The sequence below is a fragment of the Musa acuminata genome, chromosome BXJ1-5 (genome assembly GCF_036884655.1).
Source record: "Musa acuminata AAA Group cultivar baxijiao chromosome BXJ1-5, Cavendish_Baxijiao_AAA, whole genome shotgun sequence".
NCBI lineage: Eukaryota > Viridiplantae > Streptophyta > Magnoliopsida > Zingiberales > Musaceae > Musa > Musa acuminata.
The window spans coordinates 13,586,492-13,605,234 of NC_088331.1; the positions used below are offsets into that span (position 1 = coordinate 13,586,492).

At 40.7% G+C, this 18,743-nt stretch overlaps 1 protein-coding gene across 1 annotated transcript; it reads right to left on the reverse strand.

Moving 5' to 3' along the window:
- Positions 1-450: 450 nt before the first annotated feature.
- Positions 451-18,157, reverse strand: LOC135673902 (glutathione S-transferase T1-like). Its single transcript, XM_065183302.1, has 5 exons — positions 17,981-18,157; positions 3,575-3,638; positions 2,659-2,739; positions 1,820-2,025; positions 451-819 (listed from the first exon to the last, which is right to left on the reverse strand). Exons 1-5 carry the CDS (start codon positions 18,155-18,157, stop codon positions 631-633), a joined length of 717 nt encoding a protein of 238 aa, XP_065039374.1. The 3' UTR covers positions 451-630.
- Between the last annotated feature and the right edge of the window lie 586 nt (positions 18,158-18,743).

Consider the following 18,743-nt stretch of genomic DNA (forward strand, 5'->3'; position numbering starts at 1 on the left):
CTTTCAAATATTCTATCCAACATATCCATCACTGTCAATATAGTATTTTATATTTATATCACTCTGACGCCAATCTGAAAACTCGTGTTTTGACCATCTTGACACTTCGTAGAAACACTAAGTGATCTTTCTACCAATTTTTTCTTTGTTACTCGACGTGCATGTTTCGAGATCAACAAATAAAATTGAGTGCACCAAATAAAAATATGTGTTTAGTCTACCATATCATATATTTTTTAAAAAGGATAAGGGACAAAGATAAATTTTGATTACACCATCAAACCTATGTTTAGATGTTCAAATATGTTGGATAAAATTTCAACCAAATACTTCCAACTCTCATAACCTAGTAGATAAAAACTGAGTTTTTCAAATTTAGCTATATTCGATCAACCTCTCAGTCGATCTCTTATTATCTCATGCACATAAATATTTTTAATAGAAGATGCAAATACAATAGTTGTTTTAATCATTAATTTAGAAGGTTTGATACATAGGAAAACTTCAAGAACTGTTCTTAATACACCACAAAGATCCAAAATAAACACGCACACAGCGCACATTATTTCAGTGCTACATTACAATCACTGCAAGCTACTACACATAAACTGCTGCATCAGATCACCTGTTCTATCGGATTAAAGGTTTCGGGTTGGATTTCAGGCTGACTTCAATAATGCTATTCTTGCCTTTGACTTCCTGCAGATGCTCATGGACTTCCTCAAAATGAGGACTGGTAGCACACTTTACATTGTCGATCCATTCCAATATCTTCGGGTGAGGCCCCAATATTCTCTCACGATCTTTCTCATCCACAACCTGAAGCAAAAGGATGCACAAGATGATTAATAAAGAGGACTGCTATTAAACATCTACAGAACTTAGTACGATGTCTCAACATTTTGCTGACACCTCCAAAGATTATTGCTTCCTGTTATACCACTAACTTTATTACTTGTACTCCTGTCGAGCTCCAGAAAGCAGATTGCTCTCTTGATACCATTCATACATAGGTGTTAGATTATTTAATTAGCATGCTTCAACTTACGAAGATGAAATTGGTCCTCTTGGTTACCTTGCGAGTCCAAAAAATCCACTCTCATTCCGAGGGCACATTTCTCACGTAAACACCTAAATTGCATGCTTTCCAACTTTGCTCATTCTTTGATGGCGACACATCAGATTTCAGTCCATAGCTCAACAATATCTTTACTGATCCTACTTAGTATGCTTTTCTGGTGGGTCATTCATTATCTTTATCTTGTCTAGCATAATATGCAGTGAAAAAAGCTTCATCAACTGAGACTCATCTTCCCTCTCTAAACTAATAAAGACTTTGTCGGCTGAGGACCACAAATTGCTGCTGCATCTTTGTCAGAGATATTCCTTCACTAATAATTTGGATTCTGGATCCTATAAAAACTTTAACATATGACCTACTTGTCTTCGGTAATAGAGTTTCATAAAAAAAAATTCCATCTATCAATCAAAAAAATATCTAAATAATAGCTCACGAATTGCACTGCAAAGACTGAAAGAAGAACTCACCGAAAATGAACGTAGTCAGGCTGAGTCATGTTTAAAGAAAACAGAAATAATCAGGTTAAGCCATATTTGTAGTGGTTTTTGCACTTTGAATTTCTATTCATTGCTCTGTTTCGTAGGCAGCACATTGATTACAGAGTTGATAATACCAAACTAATGAATTGCATGCAAACCCATCTTTTTTTTATCCTTATTGATGCAATACTGAACTACAAGAACATAACTTAATAGATCTGGTATCATACTAATGTACAGTTTGCATCGAATAACATACCTCAAGTTGCATAATCTCACAGGCAAGACTGAGATCTGCAACAGATGGCCGGAGGTTTCCCAGTAAAAATTTTGCATCTCCTTTAAGCCATACAGACTCTAACTTTGAAAGGGACGCACTTAAAATTTTCTCATCTTCAATTGCTGCTTGTGGATTTAATGGAAGACTGCGTACAGGTCCCAGTGCACTGTTGATACAGTAGTTCACTGCAAAACATGATATAGATCATCAGGGCCATCAAATCTTATCAGACCATCCCATGAATGAAGGTGATGTGGTGTGATGAGGGAAAGGAAAGATGAAGATCCCAATGGCCTCTGCTTCTAATAATCCTTGTCCACTAAGACAAAAGTTAAAAATAAAAATAAAAAACAAAAAATTTAGGCGGCAATGCGCAAACAATGAAAAGGCAGCATTCTGAAGTCTTTGCGATTCTATATTGAACCAATAAGCTCAAACTAGGTCATATTCATCTCATGGCTCTAACTACTGCATTTCTCACGATGTGGATCATAAAATGGACTAGAACTTGTCTTATCGACAGTATCCACAATTCCACACAACTGTCACTAGTTTAATCTTCAGATGGTTGGTGGATCACACAGCTCACAATCACAACTGTCTGAAGACAAGAATTTAAGTTCAGCAACTTCAAATTTCTATGAAGTTAGTGATATCATCCTTTGCTTAAATATTTTGTTATTGTTGACTTCTTGTGTATGATACAACGTGAATCCAAACTCTTTTTATGGATGCCTTCAGAAGAACTAGCATGATAAGAAAAATCATGTTCACTGTCTACATTCAGAACAAAAATTGGATGCTGGGGTTTCTCGTACATGCACCACGGCGTAGGTTGGAATGGTGCCAATCCAAAATGGACTGTATATTTTGCTCTTGAGATGATATCAGCAGGATACCTTCCACAAAAGATAGGAAACGTAAGGTAAAATGTATCTTGAGATGACTAGGATATCGAACACAAACAATAGTAGCACTGACAAAAGTCACCGGAAATCCCTGGTCTAATTTCCATCACAAAAAGGAATACAACTTTCACTTATAAAAAATCGAACAGAAGTCCACTTTTAATGAATCAAGAAGTCCACTGTAACATATCAATCATGGTTTTTCTACACAAATATAAAAACTAGAACTTCAAAGGTCACCTTTTCCCTGCTCCTTCTACCTCATTTATTCGTAACACGAGAGGACAGTAGCTTGAGAGGGCAATAAATATCATCCAGTTTGTAACATTTTTTTATCACCATAAATTATTTTATATGCACAATTTTGAGAGATAGATAGGTAAATTCTTTTTTCTATTCTGGATATTCCTTTGCCTCAAACAGGAAGGAAAAGAAATAATTTTAAAGTCGCTAATGTACCAAGCTATACTTTGCAACTTAAAATGGTTTGTTACCATATGATTGTTCAACTCATTTTACTATGACGATCCCTGGTCTTTCATATCATTCAAAAGGGCAGATAGGTAGTTACAAAACTTTACCTATCATGATCTACACTTGAAGATTAGTAGTATTAGTTGCTTCTCAATAAAATATGAGTAAAGCCTCAAGGAATACTATTTAGATGTCAGAGAAATGCAATAGATGTTTATCAACGTAATACAAGCTAAGCCTCCACTAACATTATCAGGTTGCAAGAGAAAATATTTTATGAAAAAACAAACCGAACACACATACACATATTGATAGACGAAGGAAATAATGCAAACGACATATTATAAATTACCAGCGGTCCGGAACTCTTGGAAATGCACTAGCAAGATAGTGATGGGGATAAAAAGAGGAATAACCTTTGTATAGGAACAAATACTAGAAGACCAAAATACGCAGCGGAATAAAATGGAAACACAATCAAACAGAACACCAAGATATACGTGGAAAACCCCTTCAATGTGAAGGGTAAAAACCACGGGGCAAACTAGAGATAATCCACTATGAGAATAATGAATATACAAATCTCAATCTCTTGCCCAAAACCCTAGCAACAACCACAAGAGAATAACTGGGATACAAGGATCACGTCACTGCCCACAATATCTAAAACCTCCCCAAGTAATCACAGCAAGAGTCTACTGTAGATTTGATCTAACCTGAGATGAGAACACTGCTAGATGATTGTGAACAGTCTCTCTGCGTTGTCCTTGTCTTCTTCCCTTTCTTTCTCTTCCTTTTCTGCCTTGATCTCCTTCTTCTCTTTGGAATCCCGTGGCACCAAAGATCTGCCTCGTTGCTGCCTTTTTATAGCTTTAATCTGCCTCTAAAACGTAGCCACCACACCCCCCTAATCTTAATTAGGGTTAGGTTAAGAGAGGGTGTGGGCTGTGGGCTGATAAAGCCCACATGGGCTGAATATGGGCCATCAGCCCAACAACCTCCCCCTTCAGCCCATAAGGGAGGCTGTCCCATGACTCCTCAATGTGAAGCCATGCCGACCAACTGTCGGCATATCTCCTGTCTTTCTTTTGGTAAGGTCTTCGTCAACATGTCTGCTCCGTTGTCATCTGTATGAATTTTCTGAAGCTGCAACTGCTTCTCTTCAAATACATTTCGAATCCAGTGGTATCTGACATCTACATGCTTTGACTTGGAATGAAACATTGGGTTCTTACACAAATGGATGGCACTCTGGCTGTCACAATGCACCACATAATTTTCCTGTTTCAGCCCCAATTCTTGTAAGAATTCTTTCATCCATAACATTTCTTTGCATACCTCTGTAGCAGCAATATATTCTGCTTCTGTGGTGGAGAGAGCAATACACCTTTGTAACCTGGATTGCCATGACACAGCTCCCCCTGCAAAAGTAAGTACATAACCTGAAGTAGACTTCCTCGTATCTATATCTCTGGCCATATCTGCATCTGTGTAACCTGTCAACACAGGTGGTCCACCTCCAAAGCTTAAACAAACCTTAGAGCTCCCTCTGAGATATCTAAAAATCCACTTCACCGCTGCCCAGTGCTCTTTGCTTGGATTTGCAAGAAATCTGCTAGTAACACCCACTACATATGCGATGTCTGGCCTCGTACATACCATTGCATACATTAAACTTCCAACTGCTGAAGCATAAGGAACCTTTTGCATTTTCTCCTTCTCCTCATCACTTGACGGACTCTGTTCTGAGCACAACTTGAAGTGACCTGCAAGAGGAGAACCAACTGGCTTAGCATTGCTCATACTGAATCTTTCCAATACCTTCTCGATGTATTTCTCCTGTGACAACCAAATCTTCTTGTTTTTCCTGTCACGAGAAATCTGCATGCCTAGTATTTGCTTTGCTGGCCCCATGTCCTTCATTGCAAAAGACTCACTCATTTCCTTCTTCAACCTGTCAATTTTAGACATATCTTTCCCAAGAATAAGCATGTCATCAACATAAAGTAAGAGAATAATAAAATCCTCACCAAACCATTTGATGTACACACAATGATCTGAAGTCGTTCTTTTGTATCCATTTTCTGTCATAAATGAATCAAACTTTCTGTACCACTGTCTTGGAGCTTGCTTTAGCCCATACAAGCTCTTCTTCAACTTGCAGACAAAATTATCTTTACCTTTGACTTTGAAGCCTTCTGGTTGCTCCATATAAATTTCCTCCTCCAAATCACCATGAAGGAAAGCTGTCTTCACATCTAACTGCTCAACCTCCAAGTCCTGGCTAGCAGCAATACCAAGAGCAACACGAATAGAAGACATTTTAACAACAGGAGAAAATATCTCTTCAAAGTCAATACCTTTCTTTTGACCAAAGCCTTTCACAACCAATCTAGCTTTGTACTTTGGTTGAGAACAATATTCTTGAGTCTTCAACCTAAAAACCCACTTGTTCTTCAAGGCCTTTATTCCATTTGGTAGCAGCACCAAATCATAAGTGTGGTTCTTCTGAAGAGCATCCATCTCTTCCTGCATAGCAGCTAACCACTTCTCTTTCTGCTCACTCTCAACTGCTTCCTGGTAACTCTCTGGTTCACCTGCATCAGTAAGCATCACATACTCATCTGTAGAGTATCTTCTGGAAGGTTGACGTTGTCTAGAAGATCTTCTCAACTGAGGTTCTGCGGGAACTTGCTCTCCTACTTCTTCTTGCTCAACATGTCCTACAGGTAGATCAATATCAGGTTCTACACCATCTTCCTGCATATCTCCCCCATCACCCTGATATACTGGAGGAGTAACTGGGTCACAATCTGCTAATCCTTCTGCAGAAGTCTTGGCTGGTGCCTTCTTCTTCAAATCCTCAAAGGTTTGATCCTCAAAGAAGATCACATCTCTGCTCCTGAACACCTTCTGCTTTTCTGGATCCCAAAGCCTGTAACCAAACTGATCATGTGAGTAACCAAGAAAAATACATTCTTTAGACTTACCATCCAGCTTGGACCTCTCATTATCTGGAACATGTGCAAATGCACGACAACCAAACACTTTCAAATGCCTGTAGGAAACATCTTTCCCTGACCATACATGCTCTGCAACATCACCATCTAGGGCTGTACATGGTGATAAGTTGATCACATCAACTGCAGTCCTCAAAGCCTCATCCCAAAACCTTTTGGGTAGCTTGGCCTGTGAAAGCATACATCTGATCTTTTCCATGATGGTGCGGTTCATCCTCTCTGCAATTGCATTATGCTGAGGTGTACCAGGAACTGTCATCTCATGTTGGATTCCATGTGACCTGCAATAGTCATTAAACAATCCTATATACTCACCACCATTATCTGATCTTATGCATTTCAATTTCCTTTCTGTCTCCCTTTCAACCCTGGCATGAAACTCTTTAAAGACATTAATAACCTGATCTTTGGTCTTCAAAGCATAGGCCCAAACTTTCCTAGAAAAATCATCTATAAAAGTGACAAAATAAAGTGCACCACTTATACCAAGAACATCAACAGATCCACCAGGAGTTTTTGTCCTCAAAGGACCACATACATCTGTATAAACACGGTCTAAGGCATGCATTTTTCTAGACAAAGCAGCACTAGCAAATGAAACTCTATGTTGTTTACCAGCTAAACAATCAATACAAGGGTTCAGATGTATACCTCTGAGATCTGGTAATACCTCTCTCTTGGAAAGCGCTTGCAGCCCCTTCTCGCTCATGTGTCCCAATCGCCTATGCCACAACTCCATACTGAAGTCTTTCTCTGTAGCATTTAACTGCTCACCATAAGCTTTAGCCTGCAACCTGTACAAAGTATGACATTTCTTTCCATTAGCTATAACAAGAGAACCCTTACTGAGTTTCCATTGCCCTCTGTGAAATCTGCTTTCATAGTCTTCATCATCTAGTCTTCCAACTGAAATTAAATTCAGCCTCAAGTCAACCACATGTCTCACATCCTTAAGTACCAACTTGCAGCCAAGGTTGGTCTTTAAATGGATATCACCCATGCCAATGATGTCTGCTGTGCCATAGTTGCCCATATGTCTCACATCCTTAAGTACCAACTTGCAGCCAAGGTTGGTCTTTAAATGGATATCACCCATGCCAATGATGTCTGCTGTGCCATAGTTGCCTATCTTGACAACACCAAAGTTTCCAGACCTGTATGTAGCAAAAAACTCCCTCCGAGGTGTAGCATGATAAGAAGCACCTGTGTCAATCACCCACTCAAGATCCTGACACACACAAGAAAAAATATCATCAGAAGGAGACAAAATCAAATAATCACCACCCTGCACTGTAGCTGTAGTATTATCCTTTGATTCTGTAGACTCCACTTCTTTTCCCTTTTTCTTGTTCTTCTTAGGTTGCTTACATTGGTTCTTGTAATGTCCTTTCTCACCACAGTTATAGCAAACAATATCTTTTCTTGATCTTGACTTGCTCCTACCCATACGTGAACTACTTCTGGACTTTGACCTTCCTCTGTTCTCTGAGATAAGTGACTGTGAATCATTCTGAGATGTTGCTGAACTCTTTCTTCTCAACTCCTCATTCAACAAACTGCTTGTTACTTGACTCATAGTGACAATACCATCTGGCGCAGAATTACTGAGGGAAACCACCAGTGTCTCCCAACTTTCTGGTAATGAACTGAGAAGTAACAATGCCTGCAACTCATCATCAAGAGACATTTTCATAGAGGATAACTGGTTAATAATACTCTGCATTTCATTCAAATGCTCAGCAATAGAAGCACCCTCTCTATATTTTAGGTTCACAAGTTTTCTGATCAAAAAAGCTTTGTTGCCAGCTGTTTTTCTCTCATAGAGACTTTCCAATTTTTTCCAAAGAGAATATGCAGAAATTTCAGTAGAAACATGGTGAAAGACACTATCATCAAGCCACTGTCTAATAAACCCAATTGTTTTTCGATCTAACCTCTTCCACTCATCATCTGTCATAGTTGTAGGTTTTGCACTATCCCCCTGCAAAGGTCCATACAAATCTTTGCAATACAAGAGATCTTCCATTCTTGGTTTCCATATCATCCAATTATTTCCATTTAAACTAATCATGCGAGAAATATTACTGGCCTCCATGTTCAAATACAAAAATTAAATCACCAAAACCCCGCTCTGATACCAGTTGATGGGGATAAAAAGAGGAATAACCTTTGTATAGGAACAAATACTAGAAGACCAAAATACGCAGCGGAATAAAATGGAAACACAATCAAACAGAACACCAAGATATACGTGGAAAACCCCTTCAATGTGAAGGGTAAAAACCACGGGGCAAACTAGAGATAATCCACTATGAGAATAATGAATATACAAATCTCAATCTCTTGCCCAAAACCCTAGCAACAACCACAAGAGAATAACTGGGATACAAGGATCACGCCACTGCCCACAATATCTAAAACCTCCCCAAGTAATCACAGCAAGAGTCTACTGTAGATTTGATCTAACCTGAGATGAGAACACTGCTAGATGATTGTGAACAGTCTCTCTGCGTTGTCCTTGTCTTCTTCCCTTTCTTTCTCTTCCTTTTCTGCCTTGATCTCCTTCTTCCCTTTGGAATCCCGTGGCACCAAAGATCTGCCTCGTTGCTGCCTTTTTATAGCTTTAATCTGCCTCTAAAACGCAGCCACCACACCCCCCTAATCTTAATTAGGGTTAGGTTAAGAGAGGGTGTGGGCTGTGGGCTGATAAAGCCCACATGGGCTGAATATGGGCCATCAGCCCAACAGATATCACAAAATGGCATGACTGGACAAACAAATAAAAGTCATTAGATTAAGGTTGGCGAAAGGATGGATGGATGGTGGAGTAAAATCACAATTGAATACAGAATAAACTTCAACATAAACACCTCATCATTTATATTTGAATTTAGAGTATTTAAGAATATTCAACTTGAGAATATAAGAAAATCATATATGAGATATGCATATAAACTGGCATGACGGTGACTTCAGAATCATAAAATGGAAACAAATACATGAAAGTTGATGAGGGTAATAATAGCTACATGACGTGCCACGACGTCAGTCACGCCTGGGCGATACTCTGCCCAAGGAGGAGGGCAATAATGCCGACGCGATGTGCGTCGACGTCACCCGTTCTCAGACAACGACTTCATCGTTGCCTGACCCCGTGCGCTTGGCTAAGGCAGAGGAGGATGACGACCGATGCTCGCCCATACCCTGCGGCAGTTCGGTTCTCCACGCTGTTGAATCTCGGATTTTGATGATGAAGTCAATTGTCATTTGTTATCTAATCTATATGTTGAGATAAGTGTGCAGGATTAACTACGATGAAAGTGAGACATGCAACAGGAGTTGCGCCGGAGTCAAGACAATGATCACGTTGGGAGTTCGAGAGTTCGACGGAAGTTCGGACAGTCGTCGGAGGTTCTGCGGGAACAAATCTGAGAAGTCCATAAGCTTGCTAAAGAAGCTCGTCGAAACTCGCCAAGTGAATCGTCGCAAGTCCAGGAGTTTGCCGGAAGTCCGCAGGAGCATCACCGAGGGTTCATCGGATGATCGACGGAAGTTCGCCGGAAGCTCGCCGGAAGAAGCGATTGACGCACCGGAGCAAGTTACAGTAAATGTCTTAGGAAAAATCGTAGTTAGCACATTGATTAAGTTAGAAATGGGAGGTGATCCCATTAACTTAATCTTGGGGCAATTGAGCCCCTGAAAAACCCAAATCGGGCCGAATGGATCAACCCATTCGGACCCTGATTTCTGCCAGGCGGTTGAACCGCCCAAGGCAAGAGGTTGCACCGCCTGGGCTCAGTCTCCGAGCGAGACTGGGAGGTGCAACCGCCCCAGCCAGGCGGTGGCACCGCCTGGGGCTCAGTCTCCGAGCGAGACTGGGCGGTGCAACCTCCCCTGACAGGAGGTGGCACCGCTTGAGCTCAGTCTTCGAGCTCTACCAGGCGGTGCAACCGCCTCAATCAAGAGGTGCAACCGCCTGAGCTCGGTCTTCGAGCTCTATCAGGAGGTGCAACCGCCCATGATAGGAGGTAGCACCGCCCAGAGGCTCAGTCTTCGAGCTCTGCCAGGCGATGCAATTGCTCCAGTCAGGAGGTGCAACCGCCTGATCCTGGAATTCCGAGAATTGACAGTTTTGAGCTCCAAATTTGAACTGGGTTGGGGCCTATAAATACCCCACCCATTCAGCACTAAAAGGCAGCAATTTAACACCGAAATCTTGATCCTTTTCTGTGATTCTTAGAGCTCAAAATTGTTGTAAAGGCCAAAAGTTCTTCTCCCTCTGTTCTTCCAAGTTCTGAGTTGTAAAGAGAGGAGAGAAAATTTTTGTAAGGGTTGTCTCCTAAGCCCGTCAAAAGGAGTGAAACTGTAAAAGGGTGGTTGGCCTTCGCCTATTGAAGGAAGGCCTCTAGTTAACGTCGGTGACCTCGTCGGTGGAGGAAGCCAAAAGTGGAGTAGGTCAAGATTGACCGAACCACTCTAAATCTCGGTTTGCATTTACTTTGAGCATATTATCTTTACTGCAAACCTCCTCTGAAGCTTACTGCTTTCTGCGCATATACGATCGGGTTTCAAGCCTTTCACTTTTCGAATCAGCGTTTAGACGTAAATCTGCTTTTTCGTACGATCATCATATTTCAGATTGCGTTTACATTTTGAGCTCTACCATAACTGCAAACTGCCTTTATACTCTTCCTTAAACTGCATCTTACCTAATCAAGTGATTTACGAATCAGCATTTAGACGTAAATCAGTTTCTTAGTACGAACGTCGTATTTTAGTTTGCACCTATATTCTGGTTTTCATCATAGCTGCAAACTGCCTTCATAGATTGACTTTAACATTATCTTGCTTAGAATCGGCTTTCTCACAGAAATCATTTTTATCGTTCGAACGCAGTTTCGTTTTAATCACAGAAAGTTTTCCACTGCACTAATTCACCCCCCCTCTTAGTGCTCTTGATCCTAACAATTGGTATCAGAGCGGGGTTCACTCTCTAACGGATTAAAACCTAAGAGAGATGGCATACGCCGGAAACCAAGAGGGCCATTCTATTACACGTCCACCCATGTTCAGTGGGACGGACTACACCTATTGGAAGACCCGAATGAGGATCTTTCTTATTTCTATGGATTTTGAACTTTGGAATCTTGTCGAAAACAGATTTTCGAAGTCTTCTCTTCCAATGATCGACTGGAATGAATTGGAGAATAAGGCTTTCGCTCTTAATGCAAAGGCTATGAATGCCTTATTTTGTGCACTTGATAAAAATGAGTTTAATCGTGTTTCAACTTGTGAAACCGCATTTGATATTTGGCACACACTCGAAGTGACTCACGAAGGCACAAGTAGAGTGAAAGAGTCAAAAATCAATCTTATGTTACATTCTTTCAAACTTTTCCGGATGAAACCGAGTGAAACCATTGGCGACATGTTTACCCGTTTCACGAATGTCGTCAACGGTCTAAAAGGACTCGGAAAATGTTTCTCGGATTTTGAGCTCGTAAATAAGATTCTAAGATCCCTTCCTAAGAATTGGGATCCTAAAGTTATTGCTATTCAAGAGGCAAAAGATCTAAGCAACTTCCCTCTTGAAGAACTAATCGGGTCATTAATGACCTACAATATGACTTGTAAAGCTCATGAAGAGCAAGAAGACATCCTTCCAAAGAACAGGAAGGATATGACACTTAAAACTTCAGAAGGCCACTTGAGAGAAAACTCAAGTGATGAGGACTGTGATGATGACTTGGCACTTCTAACAAGAAAATTTAAAAAATTCATTAAAAGAAACAAGTTTAAGAATGACGCAAAAAATAAACTTGAACCCAAGAAAGACCAAGTTATTTGCTATGAATGGAAAAAGCCGGGACACTACAAGAGTGATTGTCCCCAAGCCAAAAAGAGAACATCAAAGAAGAAGGCGCTCAAAGCAACGTGGGATGACTCGAGCGCATCCGAAGAAGAGGAGTCCAACACCGAGCAAGTTGCTCACTACGCCTTAATGGCCATCGGAAATGCGGTAACAAATTTAATAGATGCAGATTTATCATTTGATGAATTATTAAATGTCTTCCATGACTTATTTGATGAATGCAAGATTATTAATAGAAAATATAAATTGCTAAAAAAGGAGCATGATAGTCTTACTTGTAATTTTGATAAGTTAAAAACTGAATATCATGATAGTTTAAGTTCATGCATCAAATACCATGATCTAGAAACTCTCCAAAAGGAAAACTTGCTACTTAAGGACACCTTGAAGAAATTCGAGGTTGGTAGCAAGTCATTGAACATGATCCTTGCAAACAAGGGTCACGTTCCTAAAAGAAGTGGAATTGGATTTGTGAGAAGTCCTCACCAAAATCCAACCACCTTCGTAAAAGGCCCCATCTTACATGTTCGACACCAAAACAAATGCAACTTTTGTTGCAAATTTGGACACAAGACGTATTATTGTCCATTCAAGAAAATTAGTCCAAACAAATTGATTTGGGTTCCTAAAGGAACCATGATAAATTCTATGCAACATGATAGACAATGTAGATATATTTGTGAGGCACCCAAAAGCAAATGGGTACCTAAAAATCATCATTTCCTGTAAAAATATAATAAAAAAAAAAAGCTGGAGCAAGAAATAATATTCTGCTCCTTGGATTCTCGATATTTATGACCCAAGATCTAAAAAGGAACTCACAATGCTCTCTAGCCTAAATAACAGATGGAGATTATAAATTTAAAATCACAAATGCGATTTAGATACAATCCTATTTGACTTTTCAGAATTAGAAACGTATGATTCTCAATTCACATATCCTCTGGATTTTCAAACCCATCAACTTCATCCGTTCATAACTTTCGAATCCAACTCTGTATCATGAACTGACTAAGTCTGTCATGAACTTGCAAGGCTTACCAACTTGAACAAACTGTCACAAACATGTGTACGACATTGAGAGTATGCACGTTAAAAGATCTATCTTGATCGTGCAAAAGTTCTTGTCTTAAAATGAAAACTCTTACGTAATTACGTAAGTAAAGTTGATTGCTCTGAATGAAAATTCTTCTTAAGACAAAAACTCTCAAATCAGATTACACTGCGATCAGAACAAGTGCTCACCACCTGCAGGCGGTGGCACTGCCCCAGCTGGAGGTAGCACCTCCAGCTGTCACGTGTTGCAAGCGGTTGCACCGCTCCAGTCAGAGGTGCAACCGCCCGCAACTCTGCCCTTTTTAACCCAAGCTAGGGCCGGCGGTGAAACCGACCCCAACTCACTCCCTTCCCCTCTCTACTCTTCCAAGCCTCCTCCATCCCCATTTCTCCCCTCATAGCATCCCAAATACCCCTCATTTCGGAGCAAAACATCAACAATCCTTCCCTCTCTTGAAGATCTCACTAAGGTATTCTCTAAGAAGCCCTTAAACTCTATTTTTTGATTCATTTACTCTTGCTCATCACTATTCTTCTAAACAGCAGTAGTTATGGGATCTAGAAGATCCTCAAGGGACAAAGGAAAGAGGAGATTAGTAGAAGATTTTGATCTCACCCTTTTCGATTCAAAATACCATGCTGAAAAATTTTCCTCTTTTGAACTTAGGAGTGTCAATAAGGGAAAATATGTAGATTTAAATGAACTAAGAGACTTAGAGACAATCCAATGGTTTGCAAAGATCTACTTCCTATTTTACAAATTAATGAACCCATCTATCCAAGACTTGTTAGATTGTTTTACAACAACATACCAATAGATGAAGAAGAAAGAATGTCTACCTATCTTTTAGGACAACACATCTCAATTACGGATAAATTCATTTGCGACATAATAAGCATTCCCATGAAAAGTAGAGGACTTTACTTTAGAGGATCATGGGATGATGAAACTGTTGGAACAACATATGTTGAAGCCTTAGGAATAATTTTTGCCAATCCCAACTTAGCATTTGTTCCTAAAAGTTGTGAACATCTACTGCCTCTAAACACTAAGGTACTTCATCATATCCTAACTAGCATCATTCTCCCTAAACAATACCATCATGATGAAGTAAGCCAATTAGAATTAGGAACTATATATTTGATCATTAAAGGACATGACATCTGTCTTGGTTATCTTATCCAACAAAACATGTTAGAACTATCTAAGAAAGACATGATGCTCCCATATGGTGGTATAATCACTAGAATAATGAAAGCCTACGATATTCTAATACCACCGGAAGAAGAAGTAATAAAAGTAGATAGATTTAGCATAATAAATAAAAATCTACTTCACCGATTAAGATGTTTTTATAGAAACGATAACTGGGTTAGAATGCCAAGAAGAACCGATCCCCCTCAACTTGAACCAGAACCGAAAAAACCAGTCTTTAGGGGTACCCAATCTCCTCCGATCTGTCCCTTTGAGGAAACACATCCATTTGAGCAAACTCATACATTATTTGTCGAAGATATTGGGATTCAGATGGATCGATTCGAACAAAGACAAGAACGGCTTGAACATCGACAAGATCAAATCCTATCTGAGCTGCAGCAAATTCATCGACAATTTGACTCTTTGTTTAGGCACTTTAATTTTCCACCTCATGAATGAGCTTGTATGAACACAATCATCTGTTGTTATTGTAAACTCCTTATGTTACTCGCCATGATGAGCTTTGCCTTGATCCTTGATATGATTACCTGATATATTTTGAGCATATGCAGAGTTGTAAACATCTATCGTTGTTTATCTCGGATTTTACATTGAACCTAAATGTTTTGAAAACCTTGTGCCTTGATTTCCATGATAAATATAGTATGAAAAAGTGATATACCAATGCAGTTGATAAGTCATTGCCATGATATTAACACTAAACATCAACTAGCTGACATTTTTACAAAACCTCTAAGTGAAGAACAATTTGATTTCACAAGAAGAGAATTAGGAATGTTGATGTGTCCGAATAGATAAACTAGTTAAAATTATTTTTCGGACTTTATTGAATGATCAAATCACTTGATTGCCATTACATAACATGTGTTGAAATATTTTGTCTTCATGATTGTATTTGAAAATCTGTAGCATAATCTTGTCCGAATGCATGAAAGAGTTCATTTCACTTTTCGGATTCGCTTAGCAATTGGAACACTAAAAATCGAATTTTCTCATACACTCCTATGAAAAATATTTTTTTTATGAAATGAATTTGATGAAATGATTCCTACTTATGAATTCCATCTTGAAATATGGATGATAGTATTTTTACTTGCAAAAAGCTGTTACAAACACATATCTTGACTCAAAGTAAACTCACAAATAGCTGGAATCACAAATGGATTTCCTCCTTCATGCACAAAGGATTATAACAAAAAAAAAAGGAAGAAGTATTCAAAGCAATCTACGTATTATGCCCTTCTTTATATGCTTGATAATTTACTTATTTGTTCTCCTGGTATCACAACTACCATGCTTTTTGTTGATGACAAAGGGGGAGAAATATATGAATTGATGCTATAAACACTGATGCTATGATTATGCCATGCTTGCATCACCAAGAGATATATAATCAGATACCATGCATTAATTTGCATTATGCCTTGAGTTGATATCTTACCATGTGAAGAAATGCAACACTTGCTAAAATATTTGAAATGTGTACATCATGTAATGATATCAAAATCTTACTTCACAGCTTTACATGTTGATATCTTACAATATGATGAATTACTACAATTACCATCATTCAAAATTGTTATGTAAAATTTGAAAATGAATGTCAAGCCTTGACATCATCTTTAGAGAGATACATCATGATGGGAATCATGATGGGAGTATTGATAAGTTCAAATGATTTAACTTATCAATATATCTCTTGAATTCTTAGGTCTTGAATTCGAGAATGACTGATCTCAAGTATGGCATATAGACAGGGGGAGTTAAGGTTAACTCCATTATCAATTGATTGTCATTATCAAAAAGGGGGAGATTATTGAATCTCGGATTTTGATGATGAAGTCAATTGATAATTGTTTGACTAATCAGTGTGTTGAGATAATTATGCAGGATTAACTACGAAGAAAATAAGATATGCAGCAGGAGTTGCGCCAGAGTTAAAACAATGATCACGTTGGGAGTTCGAGAGTTCGACGGAAGTTCGGGCAGTCGTCGAAGGTTCTACGGGACCAAATCCGAGAAGTCCATGAGCTTGCCAAAGAAGCTCGTCGGAACTCGCCAAGTGGATCATCGCAAGTCCAGGAGTTTGCCGGAAGTTCGTAGGAGCATCACCGAGGGTTCATCGGTTGATCGACGGAAGTTCGCCGGAAGCTCGCCGGAAGAAGCAATTGACGCACCGGAGCAAGTTGCAGTAAATGTCTTAGGAAAAATCATAGTTAGCACATTGATTAAGTTAAAAATGGGAGGTGATCCCATTAACTTAATCTTGGGGCAATTGGGCCCCTGAAAAACCCAAATCGGGCCGAATGGATCAACCCATTCGGACACTGATTTCTACCAAGCGGTTAAACCGCCCAAGGCAGGAGGTTGCACCGCCTGGGCTCAGTCTCCAAGCGAGACTGGGAGGTGCAACCGCCCCAGCCAGGCGGTGGCACCGCCTGGGGCTCAGTCTCCGAGCGAGACTGGGCGGTGCAACCTCCCCTGACAGGAGGTGGCACCGCTTGAGCTCAGTCTTCGAGCTCTGCCAGGCGGTGCAACCGCTCCAGTCAGGAGGTGCAACCGCCTGATCCCAGAATTCCGGGAATTGACAGTTGTGAGCTCCAAATTTAAACTGGGTTGGGGCCTATAAATACCCCACCCATTCAGCACTGAAAGGCAGCAATTAAACACTAAAATCTTGATCCTTTTCTGTGATTCTTAGAGCTCAAAATTGTTGTAAAGGCCAAAAGTTCTTCTCCCTCTATTCTTCCAAGTTCTGAGTTGTAAAGAGAGGAGAGAAAATTTCTGTAAGGGTTGTCTCCTAAGCCCGTCAAAAGGAGTGAAACTATAAAAGGGTGCTTGGCCTTCGCCTATTGAAGGAATGCCTCTAGTTGACGTTAGTGACCTCGTCGGTGGAGGAAGCCAAAAGTGGAGTAGGTCAAGATTGACCGAACCACTCTGAATCTCGGTTTGCATTTACTTTGAGCATATTATCTTTACTGCAAACCTCCTCTGAAGCTTACTACTTTCTGCGCATATATGATCGGGTTTCAAGCCTTTCACTTTCCGAATCAGTGTTTAGATGTAAATATGCTTTTTCGTACGATCATCATATTTCAAATTGCGTTTACGTTTTGAGCTTTACCATAACTGCAAACTGCCTTTATACTCTTGCTTAAACTGCATCTTGCCTAATCAAGTGATTTACGAATCAACATTTAGACGTAAATCAGTTTCTTCGTATGAACGTCGTATTTCAGTTTGCGCCTATATTCTGGTTTTCATCATAGTTGCAAACTGCCTTCATAGATTGACTTTAACATCATCTTGCTTAGAATCGGCTTTCTCATAGAAATCATTTTTATCGTTCGAATGTAGTTTCATTTTAATCGCAGAAAGTTTTCCGCTGCACTAATTCACCCCCCCCCCCCTCTTAGTGCTCTTGATCCTAACACACGCAACGCCAACGGTAATGTCAGACGCCATTAGAGGTACGGTCCTGCTCCTGCAGGCAGGCACATTAGGTAACACTAAACTTACCTATAAATACCCCAAAGTTCTAAATGAATGGGGGACCTCTTGATACAACAAATTCCCTCCGCATCCACTGACTTGATCGTCGAAGGGGTCGGGCCGAGCTTCCGACCCGACCTGTGTGCATGTGCGAGAACGGGGTCGCCTCTTCCCGGTGCCGCGGTGAAAGCTTCCCTCCCGACGCGACATCCCGACCGGACCGCCGTAATCGACCACTAAGAGATCTCGAGGGACGCTGCGCGAGATCCCCGTCATTCGGACCCCCAACCAAGCCGCGTCGGCCCCAAGGCCATGGCATAAAGTTGTTTACACTAACAAATTGGCGCTAGAAGGAGAGCCTATCCGAATGTCGAGCGATAAGCAAATCCACTCTGACGAACTCACGACTGGTGGATTGCCCACGATGAGCACCCCGGGAGAAAATCCCCCGTGTGATGAATCCCGAGACGAACGCCCCGCTGCAACGTCAGAACGCTACTGGCGGTTGTTCAACGACCCGGGTTTATCGCCACCTGACGGTGCCCCCGCCGGCCCGTCGCTAGTATCGCCCGAGGCCTTTCACGACCTCGCTCATCAAGTTTCGAGCTTTGATGGGCGTGGTGCAAACTATCATCCCGCTCGTCTCCCAACCGACGCCCCCATATATGTCCCAGCCTCTGCAACAGCAGGGGGCCCCCACCCGGACTCATGCACCACTTTCCGAGCTCCCCACTTCGCCTCGGAACCGAATAGCCCAGCCCGGGAACCGAGAGGCGGAAGATACGGCGAGTCTCCCAGAGCCTGAGGCACCATCTGCGGACTCGACGAACGCCCTGCGAGCCCAGTTGCGCCTTGTTAGTCA

What these genes read in the sequence shown, in the direction of transcription:
- LOC135673902 (XM_065183302.1), bottom strand. Translation starts at nt 18,157, where the DNA reads ATGACGGGGATCTCGCGCAGCGTCCCTCGAGATCTCTTAGTGGTCGAT. An exon ending in CAACCTACGCCGTGGTGCAT is followed by an intron (nt 2,026 to 2,658) that starts GTACGAGAAACC and finishes CATGTTTTGCAG; the next exon opens with TGAACTACTGTATCAACAGT. An exon ending in GTGAGATTATGCAACTTGAG is followed by an intron (nt 820 to 1,819) that starts GTATGTTATTCG and finishes CTTTTGCTTCAG; the next exon opens with GTTGTGGATGAGAAAGATCG.